The following is a 24,833-nucleotide window of genomic DNA, read 5'->3' as shown; positions in this document are numbered from 1 at the left end:
CAAAAACAAGTTAGACCTCCTCTAATTGTTGTTGCAAGTTTTTACGTGGCTGCTATAGGTTTCTTAGCAAGAACGTTTCTTACCTACGCCAAAACCACAACGTGATATGCCAATTTCTATTTACCCTTCATAAGGACCCTTTTCATCGAATCCGATCCGACTAAAGTGGGAGAGACAGACACCCGCTAGCCACCTTATGCAACTAGTGCATGTCAGTCGGTGGAACCTGTCTCACGTAAGCGTACGTGTAAGGTCGGTCCGGGCCGCTTCATCCCACGATGCCGCCGAAACAAGATAAGACTAGTAGTGGCAAGAAAATTGACAACATCTACGCCCACAACGAGTTTGTGTTCTACTCGTGCATAGAAACTACGCATAGACCTGGCTCATGATGCCACTGTTGTGTATCGTAGCAGAAATCAAAAAAATTCTACGCATCACCAAGATCAATCTATGGAGTCATCTAGCAACGAGAGAGAGGAGTGCATCTACATACCCTTGTAGATCGCGAGCGGAAGCGTTCAAGTGAACGGGGTTGATGGAGTCGTACTCGTCGTGATCCAAATCACCGATGACCGAGCGCCGAACGGACGGCACCTCCGCGTTCAACACACGTATGGTTGGGGAAGACGTCTCCTCCTTCTTGATCCAGCAAGGGGAGGGAGAGGTTGATGGAGATCCAGCAGCACGACGGCGTGGTGGTGGAAGCAGCGGGGATCTCGGCAGGGCTTCGCCAAGCTCAGCGAGAGGGAGAGGTGTCACGGGAGGGAGAGGGAGGCGCCAGGGGCTGTGGTGCGGCTGCCCTCCCTCCCCCCTTTATATAGGCCCCCTGGGGAGCGCCGGCCCTGGGAGATCCCATCTCCAAGGGGGGCGGCGGCCAAGGGGGTGGCTTGCCCCCCAAACCAAGTGGGGCGCCCCCCCACCCCTAGGGTTTCCAACCCTAGGCGCAGGGGAGGCCCAAGGGGGGCGCACCAGCCCACCAGGGGCTGGTTCCCTTCCCCACTTCAGCCCATGGGGCCCTCCGGGATAGGTGGCCCCACCCGGTGGACCCCCGGGACCCTTCCGGTGGTCCCGGTACAATACCGGTGACCCCCGAAACTTTCCCGGTGGCCGAAACTGGACTTCCTATATACAATTCTTCACCTCCGGACCATTCCGGAACTCCTCGTGACGTCCGGGATCTCATCCGGGACTCTGAACAACTTTCGGGTTACCGCATACTAATATCTCTACAACCCTAGCGTCACCGAACCTTAAGTGTGTAGACCCTACGGGTTCGGGAGACATGCAGACATGACCGAGACGACTCTCCGGTCAATAACCAACAGCGGGATCTGGATACCCATGTTGGCTCCCACATGTTCCACGATGATCTCATCGGATGAACCACGATGTCGAGGATTCAATCAATCCCGTATACAATTCCCTTTGTCAATCGGTACGTTACTTGCCCGAGATTCGATCGTCGGTATCCCAATACCTTGTTCAATCTCGTTACCGGCAAGTCACTTTACTCCTACCGTAATGCATGATCCCGTGACCAAACACTTGGTCACATTGAGCTCATTATGATGATGCATTACCGAGTGGGCCCAGAGATACCTCTCTGTCATACGGAGTGACAAATCCCAGTCTCGATTCGTGCCAACCCAATAGACACTTTCGGAGATACCCATAGTGCACCTTTATAGCCACCCAGTTACGTTATGACGTTTGGCACACCCAAAGCACTCCTATGGTATCCGGGAGTTGCACAATCTCATGGTCTAAGGAAATGATACTTGACATTTGGAAAAGCTCTAGCAAACGAACTACATGATCTTGTGCTATGCTTAGGATTGGGTCTTGTCCATCACATCATTCTCCTAATGATGTGATCCCGTTATCAATGACATCCAATGTCCATAGTCAGGAAACCATGACTATCTGTTGATCAGTGAGCTAGTCAACTAGAGGCTCACTAGGGACATGTTGTGGTCTATGTATTCACACATGTATTATGATTTTCGGATAACACAATTATAGCATGAACAATAGACAATTATCATGAACAAGGAAATATAATAATAACCATTTTATTATTGCCTCTAGGGCATATTTCCAACAGGATGGGGCCTCATGTTTCTCAGATGTTGATGAAGGCGCAACAATCGAAGCCCAAGAATGAGCCAGCGGCCGAACAACACTTGCATAAGGCTGCGGCTGCACCGGCTTGCAGCCATCCCGTGCACGGTGTCCCGAGCGAAAGCATTGGTTGCACCGGATTGGACTCGATGACCTTTTCCGAAGCAACGAAAACATCTATTCCAGAGCCACGTGGGCGACCGGGGACGATGATGAGGCATGAAAGCCGAAGATGGCCGAGGTGCCAGCCATGCACGGCGGGACTGGACAAGCTTCCAGCCTGCAGCGTCCTCCACGAGCCCCACGCATGCCGCATCCGGCCCGACGAGGAAGTCTGCATCTGCGTCTGCACCAGAGACCAGGGGGCTGGAGCTCAACAGGGCGGCAGGTGGCCGGCCGCCGCCCAGGCAGGGCAGCTGTGCCGGCGACCCGTCAATGATCTCCGGCACCTCCATGACGACGTCCTCAGAACACAAACGTGGCTCCGGCGGCGGGGACACAGGCCCCCGATCCATATCAGGCCGGGGCGGTTGGGAGCTTGGTGACGAGCAGAGGAGGCCGGAGGGCGCCGTCGGCCGGCCGAAAGAGGCGCCGACAAGGAGGACGGGGACGGTTGGCAGAGGAGGCAGACTGGCCGGCACCGATGGCGTGCATAGGAGCTTGCGCGAGGCGGCGAAGCATCCCTGAACGGCCGGATCGGCCTTGCGAGCGGCGAGGGAGGCCGCAGCGAGCGTGATGGCCATAGTCGGAGGGGCCGCCGAAGACGGCGCGGCCGCCGTGAGCATTGGGCCGTCACGGGCACCTGAGCAGACAGCGACGCAGCCGTCGCGGGGGGCGGACCTTCGAGGGGCAGAAGAGAGAGGGCGCCGTGGTGGTTCCGGATCTGGTCCCGGCGGCAGCAGGGGACGCCGGAGGAAGGAGATCGGGCGGTGCCGCCGGAGACGCTCACCCGATGCGGTAGCCCATGAGCGGCAGCCTGCTTTCCGTGCTCTGTGGTGTTCTTCGTACAGTAGAGTACTCGTCTGCTTTACTGTTTGATGAACGAAAGATATATTTCAAGGAAGTGCGCCTGTGCAGCTGCTTCAGTTGTTTAGATATAATCTCTCTTCGGCGTATATCCTATTAGGCTGGTCATAGTGGGGAGTAACTTATACTAGTGTCATGCATATGACACTAGTCTAAGTTACTACCTTCATAGTGCAAAGTAACATGGAAGTAGTGTCATATATTGCTTCATTTATTAGCTCATAGACTCATCTTGCCTCGGGAAGTGCTATGTTACAGTAACATATTATGTTACCACAAGCACCTCTTTCCTCATTAAATACTTGTCACATAAGCAAAATTGCCTTGGGATGTGTTAAGTTACTACCTAAGTCACCCCCACTATGGCTAGCCTTAGGTTCTTTTCTCTTTCGGCATATCGAGTCAAATGAGCTAACCGTGCATCAGAATCTTCAGTTAGTCAGGGTCTGAGATATGTCCCTTGGTAAATTTTATGTGAACTTAAAATGACTAACTAATGTTTGAATCTAATGAAGTGTTTACAGTGCACTCCATCCTTCCCAAAATACAAGGCATGTAGATGTTGTATAAGTTACAAGTTTAAACGTCTGTAATGTCAAATAATGATGACTATGCTGATGTCTTTTCTCTTTCGGCATATCGAGTCAAATGAGCTAACCGTGCATCAAAATTTTCAGTTAGTCAGGGTCTGAGATATGTCCCTTGGTAAATTTTATGTGAACTTAAAATGACTAACTAATGTGTGAATCTAATGAAGTGTTTACAGTGCACTCCCTCCTTCCCAAAATACAAGGCATGTAGGTGTTGGCTAAGTTACAAGTTTAAACGTCTGTAATGCCCAATAATGATGACTATGCTGATGTTTTTGTTCCCGACAAATAAATATACTGATGTTGGTTTGATTGTCCAAAAAATGAATCCCAGGGCCAGCGGACCCAGCAAAGTCTAGGATGCCTTGTGCACAGACACTGGCGCTGTTTTGAGTTTTCCTTGAGTGCACCAACAGTATATACACCAAAAAGTATACCTTAAAAGTTGTTTTAGATGTGAAGAAACTAGAAGAAGGAAGCCAAAAGAAAAAAAAATGTTTTTACAGCCTTTGCCCATAGACCATGGGAAGGACTCGTTCGTGCTCGCCATACTTGATGATCACCTCTTTGAAGGAAACAGTTGAAGACGATGACCTTGAAAGCATATACTGGCTCAGGACCTTGAAGGTCAAGGAGTAGCTGATCCGCGGCTGGTGAGCAATGGTGAAGCATGGCCATCCTTGATACATGGTAACCCTCCTGTTGACACTAGTCGCATTCGGTGTGCCAAGAGCACCTTGCAGAAGTGGGCTCGAATCGAAGTGGCCAACCTTTGTCAGCTTCCCGCCCCCAACTTTTGGAGCCATTGTCTTCTATTGCATCGTTCAAGTAGCTGGCATCACCAGCATTGCCGATGACCAACTTGGCAGCACAACATTGCAATGAAGAACATAGGCTTGACACAATAACACATTTCTAGCATATTACACATGGACTGACGTGCGTGTCAATGGTGATGTGCGCTGAGTTGTGTAGGATCATATATAACAATGTGCATGTGAACGGTGATGTGTAGGATCATAGCAATGTGCATGTCGATGGTGATGATCTTCACTGTATGTTGTCATGCAAAAGGGGATAGGTGGTACAAGGATCAGAACTATAATGTGTGCAACAAACCCTTGTACAAACGACCGCTCTAATACATGGACTATACAATAATGAAGATCATTGCTCAACACAGTACCGCACAATAGAAATGACCTTCCCCAAATCTAAACCTAAATCGACACCCAAAACGAGCCCTATCGAACCCTAAATCTAACCCAAATCAGGTGGGGAAGGGCTTTATCGCCATCGGGCCTTAGATCAGTATTACTTCACCTTTCCTTCCCCACCACGACATCATTGAGTCCATCATCCCTGAGGTCCAAGTGCTTCAACATCTCCTCCAAATTGCCATCCTTCCACTGCCGACGAACCAGGATTTCGCTTGAGCTTCTACAAGACCACACTGCCCACACCACCGCCTAGAGGAAGGATGGTAGATATAACATGGAACTCGTGCTGGAGATCAAGGTGCCGACGGAGTACTAAAATCCTAACATAGAGGGCACATTCTTTTTTGGAAAATACAGAATTTTTATAGACTAAAAAAATAAAATGCAGATTTTCTATTTCCGAATCATTTTGTGTAGCGTTGGTGTGCGGGTGAAGTGGGCCGGCCCACAGGAGCTGAAAAGGCCCCGAACATAGCCCCGGAATCACTGGACCGCCGGGCGGTAACCCAAAGCGTGTCCCTCCCTCCTCCCTTTTTAAGCCCCCAGAGGAGGCACCGCCGCCGCTCGCCACCATCCCCGACCGCGCCCCCGTCCCTGCGCCGCTCCGCAGACGGCGGCCGTGCTCTCCGTCGTCGTGTTGCCGGGTCGCCTTCCTCCTGAATCTATCAATCCCTCCCCATGGCGTTCTGGGGTAAGCCACGCCTTCCCCGTACCAATACCTTTTCTGGGGCCGTTTGCGTATTGTTCTTGGTAATAATCACGAAACATCTGCTATGATATGATTTGTGCAGGCGTGGAGGTGAAGCCCGGGAAGCCGTACACCCACAGCTACAACCCTTCCCATGGCCGTCTCCGCATTTGCCAGGTTGCCCGCCCTCCTCTATTTACTTTCTGAAGGTCATGTTTTGTTTGACAGTATCAGGGTCATGTTTTGTTTGACAGTATCAGGATCACAGGGTTATTAAAATAAGGTTCTGGTTCGAATTAGATGAGTACCTCATAATTCTTTTTCATTCTAATCCAATTTTGGATGCATGACGTTCCTTTCTGAAATATGAATGTTGGTTCCTAAAGCTATCTTCGCATATGATCTGATACTCCATTAGAATGCATTTGTGCAAGTTTGGAAATTTGTCTGGATACCACTATGGTACGCTGCCATGCCATGTGTGTATCCTGTCTTAGTGGGTGAAGAATGGGGGGACATAAAGTCATTTGAGCCTATCTTAATTTGAGCATTGCTTAGACCTACTGTATTGTTTGCTCTGCTGTCCTTCCAACAAGTATTTGCGGGCATGATACTAATTTTTATGATGGTTTTCAGGCCACATTGGGCAGTTGCGATGCTGCTACAAGGACAGTGGTGCAATGCATTGTGGGCAACAAGAAACCCATCATACTTTGTAGTTTGAATCCTAAATTGGCTGAGATGTGCCATCTCGAGATTGAGTTGGAGGAGGTCGATGAGGTTCTGTTTTCAGTACTTGGCCAGAGTTCTGTGCATCTCTCAGGATATTACCTCCGGCCAGGCAGCAGGGGCAATGCAGGGGAGGAAGACTCGTATCCTTTTTGAAAGTTTAATCGTGCCACTTGTTTCACTTTTCTGTAGTGTTTCAGACTTGGGTTTACTCCTGACCTTGTAACTAGAGAATCTTATGGAGAGGATGTTGGAGAGTCTGATACAGACCAAGACTATGAAGGGAGTGAGGACAGTTATGAATCTGACTTCATTGATGATGGTGACAATGAAGTACCCGAGGACAGTGATGTTTCTGATTCTATGGATGATGGTGATGTATGCTCAACCCCCGATCACCGCAAGCAAGGTAAAATTGAATTATCGGGCAATGAATTACTGGGCATTTCTTTTATACACATATGCTTGTTTTCCATGTTCTTCTAGGATAGTAGGATACCCTTTAAATGATACGTAATGATGTTTCTGAAGTCTGGACTTTGATCATAACACATTTGTTGTTCATGACTAAGAACTAGAACGAATGGGACTTATGAGTAATTTGTTTTCTACTTTTGATTTGGTTCCCAATTATTTATTTGTTTTGCACGACACATTGCCACCATTACACTATAGTGGAGATGACATAAGGTCCGCATGATTGTTCGATCCCTTCTCTCTTTCTTTTGCAGAAATTAGTAATTTTGCACGTGCATTGCACGTTAATATTAGGCAGTATATCAATTGTGTTGTATATTAATATTAGTCAAGATATAAATTGCATGTTAATATTAGGTAGGATATAATTACTTGGTTAATGTTGACGTTGATATTAGGCATGCCATTTAATTAGTGGAGGGTGCTAGACGTGTTTAACGCTAAACACTGGAGCGAGGTAGATCGTTAGATAGATGCGAAGTAATTCTGTACGTGCAATGCACGTTAATATTAGGCAACGTATTAATTGTGTTGTACATTAATATTAGTCAAGATATAAATTGCATGTTAATATTAGGTATGATATAATTACCTGGTTAATGTTGACGTTGATATTAGGCATGCCATTAATTAGTGGAGGGTGCTAAATGTGTTTAACGCTAAATTGAACCAGTGAGATTTGTTGGATACACTCAACTCGCTCTTCTTATAGAGGTATAGATTCAATTAGCATGTCTATTTAACTATTTTGTAACAAGTCTCCCTACAGCTAGATTATTGCTATTTTTTATTCTGTACACATCGCCTGTATTTATGTTCACACATTGCCATTGGATGCTGCTACTGCTGTCTAATTCAGATCTCCTTAAATTTCCATCCCAGTGATTGCTAACACATTCTAATATTTGTTACATAGATTCTGAAAAGCATGCTCGTAAGGTTAAAAGACAGCGACGCTTAAAGAAGAAGCAACAAGTTGACAGCTCTGCTGACAAGATTGCTGATTCTCCATCAAAGCCTGCTGCCAGGCGCAAACGTGGCTCAATATTTGATAGTGCCAGTGAAGATGAGGACTTTTTGGCCCAGAGTGAAGAAGAAAACTTGCCTACGCCTGTTTCCTTGGCTAAGAAAACTAATGGTAAAGTTTCAGAGGAAATCAAACCTGGAAATGTTACGTCGAATGACGAAGCCAAAAAACGGAGTAAAAGTGATAAGAAAAGAAAAAGTGATGCCATCAATGAGGATCCTGCATCTCCAATGTATATCTCTGCTTCCTGTTTAGTTGCATATATGTTCCGATTGTGTTTGGTGAACACTAATCTGTACCTTGTTGTGTGACCTGAGCAGGGATGTAACAGAGATCAATGGATCATCGGTTCCAAAACAGGAAGCTGAAATAAAAAAGAAATCCAAGAAAAAGAAGAAAACTCTAGAGGCAGAAGATGGAAAGCATTCGAACAACATAAGAACATTGGAAGATGGGCTGGTCATAGAAGATCTGTCAGCAGGAAACCAAGATGCCAAAGTGGCTTCAGAGGGCAACAAGGTATCCGCAAGCTTTGTTTTCTGAGCTCTCCATATAGTATGCTTGTAGTTCATGAAAGCAATCGCACATTTCATATCGGTGTGCTTGGCTAGGGCTCTGGCCATGATTAGAGATAAGAACTGAAAAGAAGAAACAACGATGAATGCTGACTTAGTATGCATTCAGTACTTAAAAATTTACATGCCTGAAACACACTGGCCCGAAAGAAGAGATGTAAACATGTCCACTTTACTTGCGCAGGTTTATATCAATTATGTTGGCAAGCTGCAGGATGGAAAAACTGTTCATTCTAATGGCGAGGAAAAGCCCTACAAGTTTAAGCTTGGTAAATTTTGGCAAACGCCTTCAGCTTATCTTACCATACCATGCTTGGGTTTGCCTTTCAGAATGCATGTTTTGCTTACTGCAGGTTCTGAGAAAGTGATGCGTGGATGGAACCTCGGTATTACTGGTAAAACTACCTCGGAGCTATAGCTGTTTTGTATATGCTTTGAGTCATTTCTTCGACTATGGTTTACAATTTATGCTATTCACCGCAGGTATGCGCATTGGAGAGAAGAGGAGGCTAACCATTCCCCCATCCCTGTGGTAAGGCATTGTGCATTTGTTTACTTTCCATCTTCCTGTTATATGTATATATACTCTATAAATGACACCTTTGCTCTGCTTTTGGACCACATTTATTCTTCAGCAACAATGGTGGTAAATCGGTTGTAGAATTGCCCAAAGATTCAACAATCATCTATGAAGTGGAGTTGGTGAAAGTCCGGTGAAACGCGTGACCCTCTCGTTCCTGTTTTATGCCGAAGACCGGAGCATGGATTTTTGTCGAGCTACAGATGGAGATTGTGTGTTTTGTTCCGCATAGGCTATGTGTTTTGTTCCGCAGAACTGTTGTGTGGGCGAAGAGTATTAAGAATTTGATGAGCATTCGAGTTAGCAAAAAGAGATGATTTATATATCCTGTGTACTGAACTGGACGAGACGGTGGTCTGTGGTCGAGATTAGCACCCTGGTCAGTTTGTGGGATGTTTCCGTGCAATTCTGTCGAATGTGAGAATTCTATCTTGTTCCTGTCAATGCAACATTCCTGTCAAATCAGTATGGGAGTTCTAGTTAACAAACGGTGCAGACGTGCATTGGTCCCTGTATGTCAGTGGGTGTAAACCGATTGTTTGCTCCGGCCAGCTATGCGCCTTGGGCTTTTGCCGGTTCTCCGGCACGGTGCGTTCATTCTCCCAGGGAGCTTGGGCAGTGCCGTCGGTGGCTCTCTTTTCATTCCCTCGCTCGAGAGGTCCTCCTGTAAACCTAGCCGCCGCCACCTCCTCCACCATAGATCGGTTCCCCCTCCTCCGGCCGGCCTCGCCGGCGTCGGGAGGGGTGGTGAACCCGATCTACGAGTGGAGTTCTCAATAATAATAGTGTTTTCACTAGGTAGGTTTAGGATTTTGGTAGCCGTACTCTTCTTCGGCCAGTTTCGTTCAGTGACGAGATCTCCTTCCTGGTGTCAATGGTGGTGTTGGAAGATTTTGGATTTTTTTCTCTTGGTCAAGGAGGATTGTCTACGCAATATCTGTCTCGGCTGCTACGTCCTTGACAATGATGATTCATACTCTCGGCTCCCGGCGACTCGACCTGGTTGTTCGGTTTTTTGTCCCTGAAATACTGATGTTGGTACTCTTGCTGGTGTTGGTTGATTTCTTAAATGGCTGCGTGCGTGCATCATAGCCTTGGCTTTGCGGCTCAAACTAAAAGGGTGGAAGAACCCTCGTTGGTATTTACATGTCTATGGTTTGATTATTTTTCTACGTCTGTCTTCAAAGAAGTACAGGATTGTGTCATGAAAGAAGAAAGAGTCTGAAGATCTCCTCTTCGGCGGCGTCCTTTCCCGGTTCGCGTTTCTGGGCGTTGGGCGACTCGGTGGAGTCGGATTCTGATTCGGAGGAGTGTGCTTCGTCGGCGGTGGTTTCGGTGGTGCCGCCCGTGCCGGCGCCGGGCCGCGCCCGGAAATTTGCTCCGGGTGGCCGGGGCCGGCCGGTGTCGTTTCCCTCTGGGTCGTCGGGGTGGTGGTGCGTTGGCCGGCGACGGCGGCGTGCGGGTCGGGGCTCGGCTCCTTCCCCTGAGTGTGGTCTCCTCAGTCCTTCCCCGTCCGCTGTGTTGGTGGATTTGGGTGATGTGGCATCTCCGGTCGCTAGTCCTGTTCGTCCTCCTCCTCTTCGGCCTGGGCCGGTGGCGGCGGCGGCGGCTTGTGCGGGGGCGGGTGGTGGCCAAACCCTAGATCCGCTCTGCTCTGTGGTTGAGATGGGCCTTGGTGAGCTCGTGGGCCTGGCGGCGCCTGGTTCGTTTCGGGTTGGGCCGCCCGGGCCCCCGGCTCTGTCGTCCCTCGAGTCTTCCCCCCCCCCTCTCGTCTGTGGGCCCGGGGCAGCTGGTTGTGGCCACTGCTCCGCGTCCGTCCCCGTCCCGGGCATGCGGTCCCGTTCTGGCCCATTCGGCCCTCTCTGGCCTGGCCTGTTGTGGCTATTTATGGGTGCGTCGCGGCGCTTCCCCCCCCCCTTCCTAGGGTTTCCTGCTTCCGCCGCTGATATCCGCAGGGTGCGTCGCCCTATCCGCCAGTTCTCCAGATCCGCTCCCTCCCCACCCCCTCTACTCCTCTCCTTCGCTGAGGTGACCGCCATGGACAAGTCTCGGGGCTCCTCCTCCGAGGCCCTTTCGGGTAGCAAGCAGGCCCGTGAAGCTTCGTCGGGCGATGGCGTCGATCTGGCCTATGAGGCGGAGCTGCGTTCCAAGCTCGAATCTGAGCGGGCGGTGCGCGTGCTGCCGTGTGAGCGGGAGGATTGGGAGGCGGGGCCGGAGCGCTCCGTGGCCAGATCTGGGACGGCGGTCCCTGGTTCTGGGCTGGATCCGTGGGAGGCCGCTGCTGCTTCGGCTGGCGGTGGTTCCTCCTCGTCGGCGCCGCGCCCCGCTCCGGCCAAGGGCCCGGTCCCTCCGCCCCGGCCCCCCCTCGCTCGGGGCCGCGCTTCGGGCCTGGCACTTCCTCCTCGCAGGCCGGGGATCGACGCCCCCCTCCCCCTGCTTCGGGTGCCCCTTCTGCGGTCCGTGGCGATGGCATCCTGCCGCCGCCGCCTCCCCCTCCTCGCCAGCACCCTGCTTCCTCGGGCCCTTCACCGACCCTGACTTGCTTTGCTTGCCACCGCCCCAACCACTTCCAATCTAGATGCACTAACCCACCCTTCTGCCTCATCTGTCGCTCTGATGGCCATCTTACTGTCGACTGCCGTAACCGTACCAAGAATCCCTCTTTCATTCAGTTTGGCTTGGGTATTCCCGGATGTTCTTTCTTCGCTCTGGATGCTGATGTTCCTGTGGTGATGGCTGCGCCGTCCCTCTCTAACGCGGCCATCATCACGGTGTGCGGCCAGCTGATCTCTCCACAGACCCTCCTGGATGGTTTGAAAACATGGGACGATGGTGGCTGGGATTGGCAGGTGCGCCAGCTTTCAGAGTATGAATTTGCAGTGGTTTTCCCCTCCAAGGACTGTCTACGGATGATCTCCTCGTGCACCAGTTTTACCCTCCCCCTCAACCAGCTTGTGGTTTCTGTCAAAGCGGCTACTTGTGGTGCCAAGGCGGTGGGCCTGCTTAGCAAGATCTGGGTGCTAGTTGATGATGTGCCAGTTGCGCTTCGATCTATGGAGTTCATGATGGCGTTTGGTAAGCTCATTGGCAAGCCCGTGGAAGTGGATTTGGAATCCCTGGGCAAGGTTGGCCCGGTTCGCCTCAATGTTTGGTGCATCGACCCCGTATGCGTTCATGGTTCCGTGGATGTCTTCCCTTCTCCTGAGGGTGTGCGACTTCGGGTTCGGGTGGAGGGTGCTGAACCCCGTGCTCCACCTCCACCTCCGCCTCCTCCTTGCAAGCCTTCGGACCAAGATGACACGCAGGGGGATGGTTCGGCTGGGGGGCATAACCCAAGTGGAGGTACTGATCCGCGTTTTACACAATCTGAATGGGATAAGTTGGATCCGGATGAACGCGAGCTGCTCAAGGATAATGCCCCTGCTCCTAATCCTCAGAAGGAGGACTTGGCTTCTCGTGATGCTGGTGTTGGTAAGGGGACCCCCTTCTCTGGTGTTTGCTCCAATGTGCCTACTCGCCCGCAGTCTCCTTCCTTCTCTGGGATCGAGGATCTTCCCGCTTCCCCCTTGCGCTCCACCGAGCCCTCAACCAAGAAGAAGAAGAAGTCTTCGGTCCGGAAATTCTCGGCTAAGAGTCGGGCCTCCTCCACTTCCAAGCTTTCGGCGGCGGGTCTGGCTCGTCGTCTGGACAAGGATCTGGGTTCCGCCTCGGGGTCTGGCCCTAGGCCGGCGTCGCCGATCCGGTGCTCCCCTGTGCTGCATTCTCCGGCGTCCACGGCGTGGAAGGGCCGGCGTGTGCGTGACTCTGGCGTTTCGGTGGCGGTGCGGGCGGAACGGCGTGCCGCGGCCAGGGATCTCCCTCCTTCAGGTTCGTCTGCCCAACCATCTCTTCCTGCCTCTCCTGTTCGCCTTGTTTTACCAGCTCTGTCAGATGATCATTTGTTGCATATCATGTCCGATATTGGGGTGGTTGCGATACCGGGGATGGGCTCCCCCTCTCACCTTCTTTCTGTCATTAGGGCCAATGAGGCAGCCCAGGCTGCCATTGCTAAGGCCATTGAGGCCGCGAAAGGTGCTGGTCCTGCTGGTGCTCAGGGCCAAGCCGGGGGGTTGGAGGCAACAAATGGTTGTGGCCAGTCGTCTGCCCCCCGGACCCTTGCTAAGGTTGGGCGTCCCAAGCGATCTAAGCCTTGTGGGGCTCCGTGCAGATCGAGTCTCCGTATTAAAAATCTTTCCTTCAAATGAGAGCTTTATTCTGGAATATTCGTGGTTTCGGTGCTAAGGGGCGCCGTGACCAGATTCATGACTTGGTTTGTGGTGAACATATTGACATTTTAGGGCTGGTCGAAACGTTTAAGGAATCCTTTTCCCCTTCTGAACTCTCTGCGATAGCTGGGATGGATAGGTTTGATTGGCACTTTCTCCCCGCCTCGGGTCATTCCGGGGGAATCTTGATTGGGTCCAAGCGGGACGTTTTTTATTTCATTGCTTTTGATCATGGCATCTTTTGGGCTAGCTGTGTGGTTCATCATCGTCAGCTGAACACTTCGTGGGAATTTATGGTGGTATATGGCCCTGCGGATCACACGCTTGCTCCTCTCTTTTTGGACGAAATATCGATTAAGATCGAAGCATGTAATATTCCTCTGCTAATTGGGGGTGATTTCAATTTGTTACGTTCTCCGACCGACAAGAATAATCCTAATTTCTTCTGGCCTCTTGCCAATGCTTTTAATGATTTCATTAGTAACTGCGCGCTGCGTGAGCTCCCTAGGGTGGGGGCGCGTTTCACCTGGTCTAACCATCAATCCTCGCCTGTCCGGTCGGTGTTGGACAGGGTTTTTGTTTCTGTTCAGTGGGACTCGCTGTTTCCCGCGCGCTGCTTAAGGCTAGGCCTGCGGTGGGCTCTGATCATGTTCCCCTGATCCTGGATGCGGGTATCCTTTCTCTTGTCTCTCCCTCCCGTTTCCAGTTTGATGCTTCTTGGCTTGTTGTTGAGGGCTTTTGTGACATGATAGTTTCTAAGATTACTGATCTTCTTTCTTCTCCTCACCGCTTCTTTGGTCCCATGGATGATTGGCACAAGGTGTCTTATGAGTTGCGTAAATTCTTAAGGGGGTGGTCTCGGAATAGGGCGGCCGAGTTGCGTAGAGACAAGGAATCCCTCGAATCTCAAATCCGGGATTTGGACCAATCTGCTGACACATCTGGGCGCTCCGCCTCTCAGTGGGCTACTCGCTACTCCCTGGAAGATGCTTTGGTGTTGCTTCACCAACAGTCAGAAATTTACTGGCGCCAACGAGGTGCCCTTAACTGGACCTTGAAAGGGGATGCTATGACGGCTTATTTTTTTGCGATCACGAATGGCAGACGCCGCAGATGTTTCATTGACACTCTGTTGATTGACGGCATTAGAATTTCTGACCAGTCCCTCATTATGAATCACATTGTTAGCTTCTATTCCAATCTACTCGGCTCTAAGCCGGACCCTGGGCTTGGCCTTTGCCCTGACTTCTGGGATGAGGGGTCTAAGATCTCTCCGGACGAAAATTTGGGCCTGATGGTCCCCTTATCTGATGAAGAGATTTGGCAGGTGATTAGCTCGGCTAACCCGAATGCTGCTTCCGGCGCTGATGGTTTTTCGATCCCCTTCTTCAAAAAATTCTGGCCGCAGTTGCGGCCTCTCATTTGTACGATCATCCAAGGGTTCTGGTTGGGTACGGTGGACATCTCTCGCCTTAATTACGCTGTCATTACCCTTATTCCTAAAGTCAAGGGCGCGGATTTGATCTCGCAATTTAGGCCGATTGCCCTTATTAATAACTTCGCCAAGTTTCCGGCTAAAGGGTTAGCCACTCGTCTCCCCCCATTGCCCACCGTACCATTAGCCCTTTTCAGTCGGCTTTCATTAAGGGTCGTTTCATTCTGGACGGGGTTCTCTGTTTGCATGAAATCGTTCATGACCTTAAGATTCGCAAGTCGAAAGCGGTGATTCTAAAATTAGACTTTGAGAAGGCCTATGACTCGGTGAGTTGGCATTTTCTTCGTAGAGTTTTATTGGCTAAAGGGTTCGAGGGGCCCCTCGTCCATAGGATTCTGCAGCTGGTCTCGGGAGGCCACACTGCCATCAACGTTAATGGTCAGGTTAGCAAATTCTTTGCCAACGGTAGGGGCCTGAGGCAAGGCGATCCTGCCTCTCCCATTTTATTCAATTTTGTTGCAGATGCTTTATCTCGCCTAGTCTCTAGGGCAGCCACTAGTGGGCACATCACTCCGGTGTGTTCTAATCTCATTCCCCATGGTCTCACCCATCTCCAATATGCGGACGAAACTATTATTCTGGTCGAGTTGAATGAGGCCTGCCTTGCCCACCTCAAATTTATTTTACTTTGCTTCGAGGCTATGTCGGGGCTTAAGATTAACTTTGCCAAGAGCGAAGTAGTTGTGACTGGTGTGGACGAATCGGAAGCCACGCGAGTGGCCCACCTTCTTAACTGTAAGCAGGGCTCCTATCCGTTCAAGTACTTGGGTTTGCCTATTTCCCCGGATGTGCTCCATGCCAAAGATTTTGCCCCGGTAGTCACTAAGGTGGGAAACAGGGTCCTCCCCTGGCGGGGTAGATATAATACGAATGCTGGTAAAGTGGCTCTAATTAATGCTTGCCTCTCCTCCCTCCCCATGTTCCTTATGAGCTTCTTTCTCTTGTCGGCTGGGATTCATGCTGGTTTTGACAAACACCGTGGGGCGTTTTAATGGAATGCTGCGGACAATCGTCGCAAATATCGCTTCGTCAAATGGAAATTGATGTGCCGGCCCAAAAACCTTGGGGGGTTAGGAATTCTTAATACTTCCATCATGAATCAATGCTTGATGATTAAATGGTGGTGGAAGATTATGAGCGCTGAGGATCAACCCCTTTGGCTGTCGATCCTTAAGGCTAAATATTTCTCGTCCTCGAGCCTGATGTTTGCTCTGCCGCATGATGGCTCTCAGTTTTGGAAGTCTCTGGTCAAAGTTAGACCTGTTTTTCAATCTTTCGTTAAGTTTGTTGTGGGGGACGGTTCCTCGATTCGGTTTTGGCTTGATTGGTGGTGTGGAGATTCACCTCTCTCGGTGACCTTCCCTACCCTTTTCTCTTACTGCTCTGACCCTAATATTTCTATTGCGAAGCTTGCTTCCCAGGGGTGGAACCTGGCCTTTCGCCGTTCTCTGTTGCCTGTAGAGTTTGAAGATTGGCAACGTCTTACTGCCCTCTTCCCTACGCTCTCGACGGTCAGGGATTCGGTGCTTTGGCCGCTTTCTGCCTCTGGGCGTTTTTCTGTTAAGTCTCTTTATTCTAAGCTCGTTGGTGGCACGCCTACCAATCGTTTTTCCCAAGTTTGGAAGGCCCGTATTCCCCCTAAGATTAAAATTTTCTTGTGGCAAGCCTTTCGAGGCCGGTTGCCCTCGGCTGATCAGATTCGTAAGAGAAATGGGTCGGGCTCCTAGTTCTGTGCTCTTTGCGGTGATGTGGAAGACTCGGATCATATCTTTTTTCACTGTCACCTGGCTAAGCTTATTTGGAGTTGTGTGCGGGACTGGCTTCATGTGTCTTGGGCCCCTGCCTCCTTTGCCGAGTTGCGCAGCTTGGCTTCCAACCTCTCCGATGTATCTAGACGCATCTTTTGGGTGGGCTTGGGGGCTTTATGCTGGTCTCTGTGGACTACTAGGAACAAATTTACTATCGAGCACGTGTTTCCGGCTAAACCGGCTGACTGCTTATTTAAATCGTGTGCTTTCCTGCAGCAGTGGAAATCATTGACTAAGGTCGACGACCAAGAGGCGCTCTCTATGCTGATCTACAAAATCCGGACCACGGCGTCTCAGTTATGCAGACAAGAGCAGGATGCTTGATTGCTTCTTTTGGGCCAGATGCTTTAGCTTTAGTTGGTTCTTTCTCTTCCGGCCTGCGTGCCGTGTACTGGCGTGGGAGCCATGTACCTGACTTTATCCTTCGTCGTCTTGCCCAGCGTCGGGGCTTGGGTGTGTTTGCTACTTTTCGGTGATGCTGTTGCTACCTGCCTTATGGCTTTATTTATAAAGTCGGGCGTATGCCTTTCCTCTAAAAAAAGATCTTGAAGATATGCTCGTTTCTTTTAGACTTTATTTTGTAATCGCTGTAGTCAGCTCATGTATCTACCATGTACAATTTGCTACTATAAATATACCATGGTATTGATTGTCAAAAGAAAAAACATCAATGACGTCGGTGCCGGGCACAGAAATGGAACATTATCCTAAATTCCTAATAGAAGGGAGGAAAACCAAATGATTGAGAAGAAATGAGGGAGAAGGAAAGGAGACAAGGTGTCAAACACATGAATACATAGAGAATGTAGGAATAACGACATAGGTGTCGGAATGCAGAAAATTGGAGTAGGTCCCATCCCATGATTTAATGTTAGCATCAGAGCTGCCAAATTCATTGATAAGAAAGGTAACATAAGTACACCCTTAAAGAAGGAATATGCACAACATAAGGCGGGTGTCAAAAAATAAGAACTGAAGAATGGCTGCTAGATTTATCGAGGAAAATCGGACAAAAACTAAACAATGCCTAGCTAGACTAGACCTAAAGCACTACAAATTCTCTTGTACTTGGGACGATGATCCCCCTAGTTGGCTATACTCAAAACTTGTGGACGTTATAATGTTTCTTAATAATCGATAAAGCTAGTCATGAAGATCTTCCCTAAAAAAAGACTAGATCTAGGCACCACAAAACATACAACATGCCGAAAGGCCAACACCCACAACACACCTGTTCAGGCACTCGAGCATCTTCGCCACTATCAGAGTGCACACTAAAAACCGTTGTATCAATCTAGGTTGGCACAAGCATATTCACAAAGCTCGACGACGGCGAAGAAGAACGCTATTTCCCATAGAGCAAATATATGATGCGTCAATGCGGCGAGGTTGGCGAACATAACTCGCGTGACGCACCTTGCATATAGAGGGTGCTTCTGCTGCTCCCATGGAGATGCCACGCAAGCCACCACCGACCACCTCCACGAGCACCAAGTCCTTCTGACCGAGTCCAACTCCAAATGATGCCCCAAGAGAAAAACGATGCCAAGCAAAGCCAGAAAGCATCTTCATCGTCTGATCTGGAGCCCGGCTCAAGGGGTTTCCCTGTAGTATGTGGCAATGCTGCAAACACCTTCGTGCACCGTCGACGTGCTATATGCTCCCCCGTCCATGCCCACTGTCGCGGCCAACTGGTGATGCTTTTACAACACACATAATGTTGCATAGACAACAATAGTGCTTCTGCAACACAGATGTTGTTGCAGAGATTTATGAAAAAAACCCGCAACAAGACCTTTGTTGCAAAAGTTTTCTACAATAAGACCTTTGTTGCAAAAGTTTTCTGCAACAAGACCCATGTTGCAAAGATTTCTGCAACACCAGTTCTGTTGCAATGGTGGAAGATGCCGCTGTACCGCACGATGGCTTGCACATAGCACACCCCTTTTTAGCACAAAATAAGGGCATTTGGTGCACAGGGATCCCACAGAAATTCTGTGGGGCCAATTTCAACACGAATATTTTCATGTAAGCCCATTCGCTCTACAAGAATCAACTATGTCCATTCCACAGGAAGACGCCCTCGGCTTGTACTTTTCACGGAAAAATAGGGGTTAGAAAGATCCGCTGCCTTGACAGCCGCCAGATCTGGTGTCATCTAGCGGCCCAGCCTCGTCCTCACATTGCAACAGAGGACATGTTGCACAAACCCTTTTGCAACATAGATGTTGTTGCGGATTTATTTTGTCTTCACTTTTGTGCAACATGGGTGTTGTTGCGGAATGAACTTTTGCAACATAGATGATGTTGCAAAAAAAAGTCTTCACTTTCGTGCAACATGGGTGTTGTGGTGGAATGAACTTTCGCAACATGCAACATAGATGATGTTGAAGAAAAATATGGAAAACGGATGTTGTTGCAAAAGAAAATTTTGCAACCCAAACGATGTTGCAGAAAAAATTTGCAATGAAAATTATGATATATATAAACGTTGTTGCTGACAACACCGTCGTCGCTCGCTGTCATCGCCGCCAACCATAAGGCTATCCACATCCGAGCTTCCGTCCCGGGCGTCACCAATCCTTGTTGCTTCAGCCTTCCATGTTACCTCCGTGGGTGCCCATGACTGGGTTGAGGAAGGATATGGGCGGGTTGAGGAGTCCACCAGAGGCTTGCGCGGCCATGGCTGCTTGCATGCTACCTCCGTGGCCATGGCCAGTGGGCACAGGCTTGTTCGTGGGTGTCTCCATAGGAGCTAGCATCCCGGTGTTACCCAGCTGCTTGCATACGTGATGGAGCTATGGAGGAGGTTGGATGGTTGGGGAAGGAAGGAAGAAAGGCACAAGAAAAAAAGGCGTGGATGAAAGTAATCGAACCAGAAGATGAGGCAGCACGTGGAAGCGGTGCACGGGTCCACTAGGACACGCGTCGGTCGTAGGAGGCGGCGGAACACTAGAAAAATCAGCCGGTTAAAGGAAATCATTACTCAAAAAAAAAACATGTACTCAGAATAAGGAGACGCCCTTCCTGTATTTTTTTTCACTCCTCTGTTTTGCTCTCCAAACGCAGCCAAAAAAAAGCTGGGAGTGGATGCTTTCCATTGGATCGGAAAAGCAGCGATTCCCGTGTCCCGAACGAAGCTACAGTGGGAAAAGCATGTAGGAATCGATTCCCTTGAAGTTTCCTTCGCTTTCCCCATGAAGCGAATGGGCCCTAAACGGCGGGGGGACCCAATCATCAGGCCACCGCGAAATCGCCAAATCCCAGCCATCCGTCGCTTCCGTGGCCGCCCCGCAAAGCCAACTGTATTTATGGACCACCCACACCCATCTGCTTCCTTCGCCTCGCCTCTCCTCTCCTCATCTCCAGCTCCAACATTTGTTGTCCATAACAATAAGGAAGATGTATCTCCCGTCTGGCAGCCTGCTTGCTTCCGGACTTCTTAATTCTGCTTTGAATTCGTGATTTCACTCTATTTGGCTGGTCGAGTTCCGGTTTCGTCTTTCAGCTTTACCGTCCGCGCCGCGTGAGTTTCGGCTGCTGTGTCCGTTCTTGATTTGCCGGCGAGATCTCCGATTCGAGGCATGATCCTTCTCTTTCTGGTTCAGTTCGTGTGTTGGTTACTTGGTTTGATTTCGGCGTGCCGATGATGATGCAAAAGCATCGGTGAATTCTGGATGAACGCGCTTGCGCACCACCAGTGCGCAGAGCTCTCGTGATATCCACTGCGTAATTATCTGAGGCACACATCCTTTGAATGCAACTCGTGATTTCATTTTATTTGGCTGGTTGAGTTCCGGTTTCGTCTTTCAGCTCTGCGTGCGCTGCGTGAGTTTCGGCAGCTGTGTTCGTTCTTGATTATGCCGGTGAGATCTCCGATTCGAGGCATGCTCCTTTTCTTTCTGGTTCAGTTCATGTGTTCTTTATTCATGGTTTGGTTTCGGCGTGCCGATGATGATGCAAAAGCTTCGGTGAATTCTGGATGAATGCGCTTGCGCACCATCAGTTGTGTGCGCAGCTCTGGTGATATCCACTGCGTAATACTCTGAGGCACACATCCATCCATCTTGGTTTCTTTTCCGGCCTCGTTTTCAAGGCCGATTCGAGACGCTAGATTGGCTTCTTTGGACCTCATTAGTCTCCGACAGACTTGCAAAATGCCGGCCCTTTTTTCTGATCTTTTTGCTTTGCATAACCACTGAATTCTTGCACATGGATATCAGCGACTGAGATTTTTCGCAGCACAGGGGGAAATGGTACCGGGCTGGTTACGGCCGTAAGAGCATCTCCAACGGCCGTCCAACGCATCGCGCGTTAAAAACCACTTTCCCGCACGTCCTTCGCCTGGTTTTGCGTGACCGGCAGCGCCGGCTTCAACAGCCGCGTTAAAATGCAGCGCGCGTCCCGCTCCAGCAGCGCGCGACTCGCCGGCGCATGCCATATATTGCATTTTGGATACAAAATGGATTTTAAACATTCAAAATGCAATGAGCATGGCATATAAATTTCACACAAACAAGTTGATGAATAAAAGTTCATGCCCACAAGTTCATCCAACCAAGTTTAAAATGCAAACCAAGTTCACGACATAAACGAAAGACACCTCAAGCCTTTTTTTTTCAAATGTGTTTACCAAGAAAAAATTGTTAAAATGTGTTTATTTTACGGATTACAGAAAACTGTTTGGGCTAATCACGAAATAATTTAGTTTTATCCACTTCTCACACACACACAAACCATGGATGCATTTGCTTCCCAAATACGTACGACGAGGAGCACCCATGCCTCCCATAAGAGAAGCAAAACTCATGCTTCCCATGGCGGCTATGGCGTCAGGCGGTGCTCCAAAGCCACCCATGGCTCCCATGGTTTTCATGGTAGCTCCAAAGCCACCTATGGCACCTAAGCCGCCCACGGTAGCTTCGAAGCCACCCATGGCGCCAAGGCCACCGCCACCCATTGCGTGAATCATAACTTTTTTTTGGATCAAGACTTCTTCACGGTCAAGATTGACATATTCCTTTTGCGCCTCATTGAGGATAGATATGTCCAAGAAGAACAAGTGCTTCTCCCATTTCAACAATCTAGTTCGCTCCTCATTGCTCACCTTCCTCTCCTCCAAAGCCACCTTCCTCTCCTCGGCCGCCACCCTCGTCTCCTCGGCTGCCAACCTCCTCTCCTCGGCCGCGGCATCTTGGTTCCTTGCCATTTTTTCCACCTCGTTGCCTTCTTTTCTTACCTTCACAATAGCTTCCATAGCATTTTTGAGCTCATCATCTCCTTTCCTCTTCTTCCTTTCTTTTGCGTCTTTCTTGCACCCATCCGGTCGTTTTGGCTTCGAGTATGAAACGGAGTTGGGTGTGGGGCTTCTCTTGCCGTCATCACTTGATGCATCCTCCTCCTCCTCATCATCATCATCATCCAACTCAATTGTTTGCTTGCATTTGAGACCAATGCGAATTGTTGGAGCCAACACCCATAGTTGACATGTATGCATCATCGTTGAGACTACAAAATATATAGAACAATGCAAATAAGCTATCTATATGAATGCATTCAAAAAATAACAAGAAAAGAAAAGTTTGCAAAATTTTCTACCTTTAGGGCATATCCTCGAACATGTTGTGCGTGTCGGCCGCCGGCTCAACCAGTGAGCTCGCCGGCGCTTCGGTAGCCGCCGCGCCCGTCACACGCCCTGCAAGCTTCTTCCTCCTCGCCTTCGAGGTGCCGGAGCCCTCCGCCGCCTTGTTCTTCTTCGCGGATGTCTTGCCCTTCTTCGGCCGCGCCGCATTGGGGAGCTTCGAGGGGGGGGGTGGGGGGCCGGCGCGATGCCACCCGCCGCCGAGGTCATCCGCGGCGGCATGAAGAGGCCGCGCGCGAGGCCGATGCTCGGAGGAGCTCCGGCGGAAGCGAGGCCAACGCTCCCCGCGCTAGGGTTTGCGGTGGCGGCGGCGGCGGTGGAGGGGTCGCGGCTGTAAGATGGGGTGAGCGGGGTGCCGGCGCGTGCGTCCATCGGGTCAAGTTCGCCGGCGCCGGCGCGCGCGGGGCGAAGGTGGCGGGGAGGAGAGAGTGCGGCGCGAGCGCTCGTGTGTGCCGCGCACGGAAGCGGGTGCCCCAAATACACAGCGAGAGTTGGCGATTCGAACCGCGCGCCCAACTCCATATGCCGCGCGTGCGGTTATTGCACGCCCGCTGGAGCCACTTTACCGGTTGCGCGCTCGCTAAAATGACCAAATTTGCCGCTTGTTTAGCACGGCTGTTGGAGATGCTCTAAGTGTCCTCACAAGGCATTCAGGTTTTAAGAATAGGCTAGAAGAACCATCAAAGTTTCCTCCTTTAGAATTGAGGGAAGATCTTGTTCTTGATAGGTTCGTCTTGGTTGGGGCTGGTTCTAAATATTAAAAAAAAAGATTAAATAAGATCTTTATGATATCTTAGTACTTGATTCATATCAGAAATTATCAAGTGGCATTTTAGAGGGACTAGAGTTTTACTCTCCAGTTTTCTCGCGTGGCACAATTATATAAGTTATATTTGCATAGTCTATTGCATAGTTACATTTTTCACACTGTGTTGTTCACAGGTTTGTACTTTGTTTCTTGTCTAACAGCAGGCGATCAAGTTTGCTCTGTTTTGAGGTGGGTTATGGTGAAGGGGTCATCGAGTACTCACTGCCAGACTCGTTAGTGTCCCCACATTTGAACAATTAGATTAATGGGTAAGGTAACCAGGACATAGTTGAACCTGTGGTGTCGGGATTATGATCGATGCTTCGAGCAGAAACCGTGATAGTCATGCAGTGATGACGTGTTTCAGAACAGCTGTCCTTTGCCCTCTGGTGAAAATTTGGTGGCACCCGTTGATTGGTGAAAATAAAGTGGATGGTGATGTTGCACTGGCATTCTGGTAGTGTCATGTGTCCGTACTGATCTGATAGCATGTGTGGGCTGGCCAAGTTGTCTCTACTGCCTGTTTCCTCTGGTATTAGCATGTTTTCAGTTCTGATAAAACTGTTGTTGCATCTCTCAAACAGAGCCTAGTAAGCTATAGATTTTAGAAAGGAATTTTGATGCTTCCTTCAGGTGCAAAAGTACAGTTCAAATTCTTGTTTAAAGCATGAGAATCATAATTTTGTGTTTTTCGTTCGGCAGCAGTATTCTCTAAAAATGAACTTTGTATGTGCAAAATATAGACTGTGGAGCAGACAATAGAACATTCAACACCAAAGACTCCGTGGCCCAATGGATAAGGCGCTGGTCTACGAAACCAGAGATTCTGGGTTCGATCCCCAGCGGAGTCGACTTGTCTTGTTTATTTTTATTTTTTCTTTCGGTCCTAAAAGAACTAACATTTTCTTTCTCTTTCTAATTTCTGCATCCGTTTGTTTCTGATTTTTATTTATTGGAAATGGCTAATTTTTCTTTCTGATTTTTGCATCCCCAGCTGAGTCGACTTGTCTCGCTTTTTTTCTTTCAGTCCATTCCTTTTTTTAACACGGTCCATTCCCTAAAAAATAACTTTTGCACTAGTTAGTTTCAGTTTTTTTTCCACTGAAACAGCTAACATTATTTTTCTGTCTAATTTTTTGCACCGTTTGTCTTAGAGTTTTTTCCTCCAAAAAATGCTACCATTTTCTTTCTCTGACTAATTTTTTGCACTAGTTAGTTTCAGTATTTTTCCTAAAACAACTAACATTTTCTTTCTCTGTCTAATTTTTGCATCCGTTTGTTTCTGATTTTTCTTTACTGGAAATGGCTAAAATTTTCTCTCTCTCTCTAATTTTTGCACCAGTTAGTTAAAAAATAAATCATGAAACGGCTAACATTTTCTTTTCCATTTTTTTACTTTATGTTAATTTTTTCAAGTCAATTCCCTTAAAAATCAAAATAAAGTCCATTTCTTGAAAAATACAAATATATTTCTTTCTCTCTCTAATTTTTGCACCAGTTAGTTTAAAAAATCATGAAACGACTACCGTTTCTTCTCATTTTTCACTTTATGATAGTTTTTTCAAGTCAATTCCCTTAAAAGATCAAAACAAAGTCTATTCCTTTAAAAATACATATGCATGACTTACGTGGAAAAGGTTTGTCATTTTTTCTTCTTTGAAAAGAGAGTATTATCATTTGCCCCCCCCCGGCGCTGGGTAATTGATATTGCGTTTGCAGTAGATCGACTAAGTTGTAGAAGTTTACCTAGCGGATAGTGCGCGGCGGCATGGCACGCCTC

The 24,833-nt window shown here is 49.0% G+C and overlaps 1 protein-coding gene and 3 non-coding genes across 5 annotated transcripts; all 4 read left to right on the top strand.

The window, feature by feature from the left end:
- Positions 1 to 5,448: 5,448 nt before the first annotated feature.
- LOC109787647 (peptidyl-prolyl cis-trans isomerase FKBP43) lies at positions 5,449 to 9,480 on the top strand. 2 transcript variants are annotated; one of them, XM_020346187.4, is made up of 10 exons: positions 5,449 to 5,651; positions 5,752 to 5,825; positions 6,285 to 6,520; positions 6,608 to 6,786; positions 7,771 to 8,113; positions 8,202 to 8,400; positions 8,641 to 8,725; positions 8,810 to 8,851; positions 8,940 to 8,988; positions 9,092 to 9,480. In XM_020346187.4, exons 1-10 carry the CDS (start codon positions 5,639 to 5,641, stop codon positions 9,171 to 9,173), a joined length of 1,302 nt encoding a protein of 433 aa, XP_020201776.1. In that variant the 5' UTR covers positions 5,449 to 5,638; the 3' UTR covers positions 9,174 to 9,480. The 2 variants fall into 2 exon arrangements, with proteins under 2 accessions (XP_020201776.1, XP_020201775.1); XM_020346186.4 differs by having other exon boundaries at positions 8,641 to 8,851.
- Positions 9,481 to 20,242: 10,762 nt separating this feature from the next.
- On the top strand, positions 20,243 to 20,352 carry LOC120965685 (small nucleolar RNA Z188). Its single transcript, XR_005758713.1, has one exon. It is a non-coding gene; the product is annotated as a small nucleolar RNA Z188 (small nucleolar RNA).
- A 195-nt stretch (positions 20,353 to 20,547) lies between these two features.
- Positions 20,548 to 20,660, top strand: LOC120965684 (small nucleolar RNA Z188). The gene has a single exon (XR_005758712.1). It is a non-coding gene; the product is annotated as a small nucleolar RNA Z188 (small nucleolar RNA).
- Positions 20,661 to 23,831: 3,171 nt separating this feature from the next.
- TRNAR-ACG (transfer RNA arginine (anticodon ACG)) lies at positions 23,832 to 23,904 on the top strand. The gene has a single exon. It is a non-coding gene; the product is annotated as a tRNA-Arg (tRNA).
- Positions 23,905 to 24,833: the final 929 nt, after the last annotated feature.

The sequence above is a fragment of the Aegilops tauschii genome, chromosome 5 (genome assembly GCF_002575655.3).
Source record: "Aegilops tauschii subsp. strangulata cultivar AL8/78 chromosome 5, Aet v6.0, whole genome shotgun sequence".
Taxonomy (NCBI): Eukaryota; Viridiplantae; Streptophyta; class Magnoliopsida; order Poales; family Poaceae; genus Aegilops; species Aegilops tauschii.
Note: the sequence above shows the minus strand (reverse complement) of the source record. Positions and strands in the feature narration are given on the sequence as shown.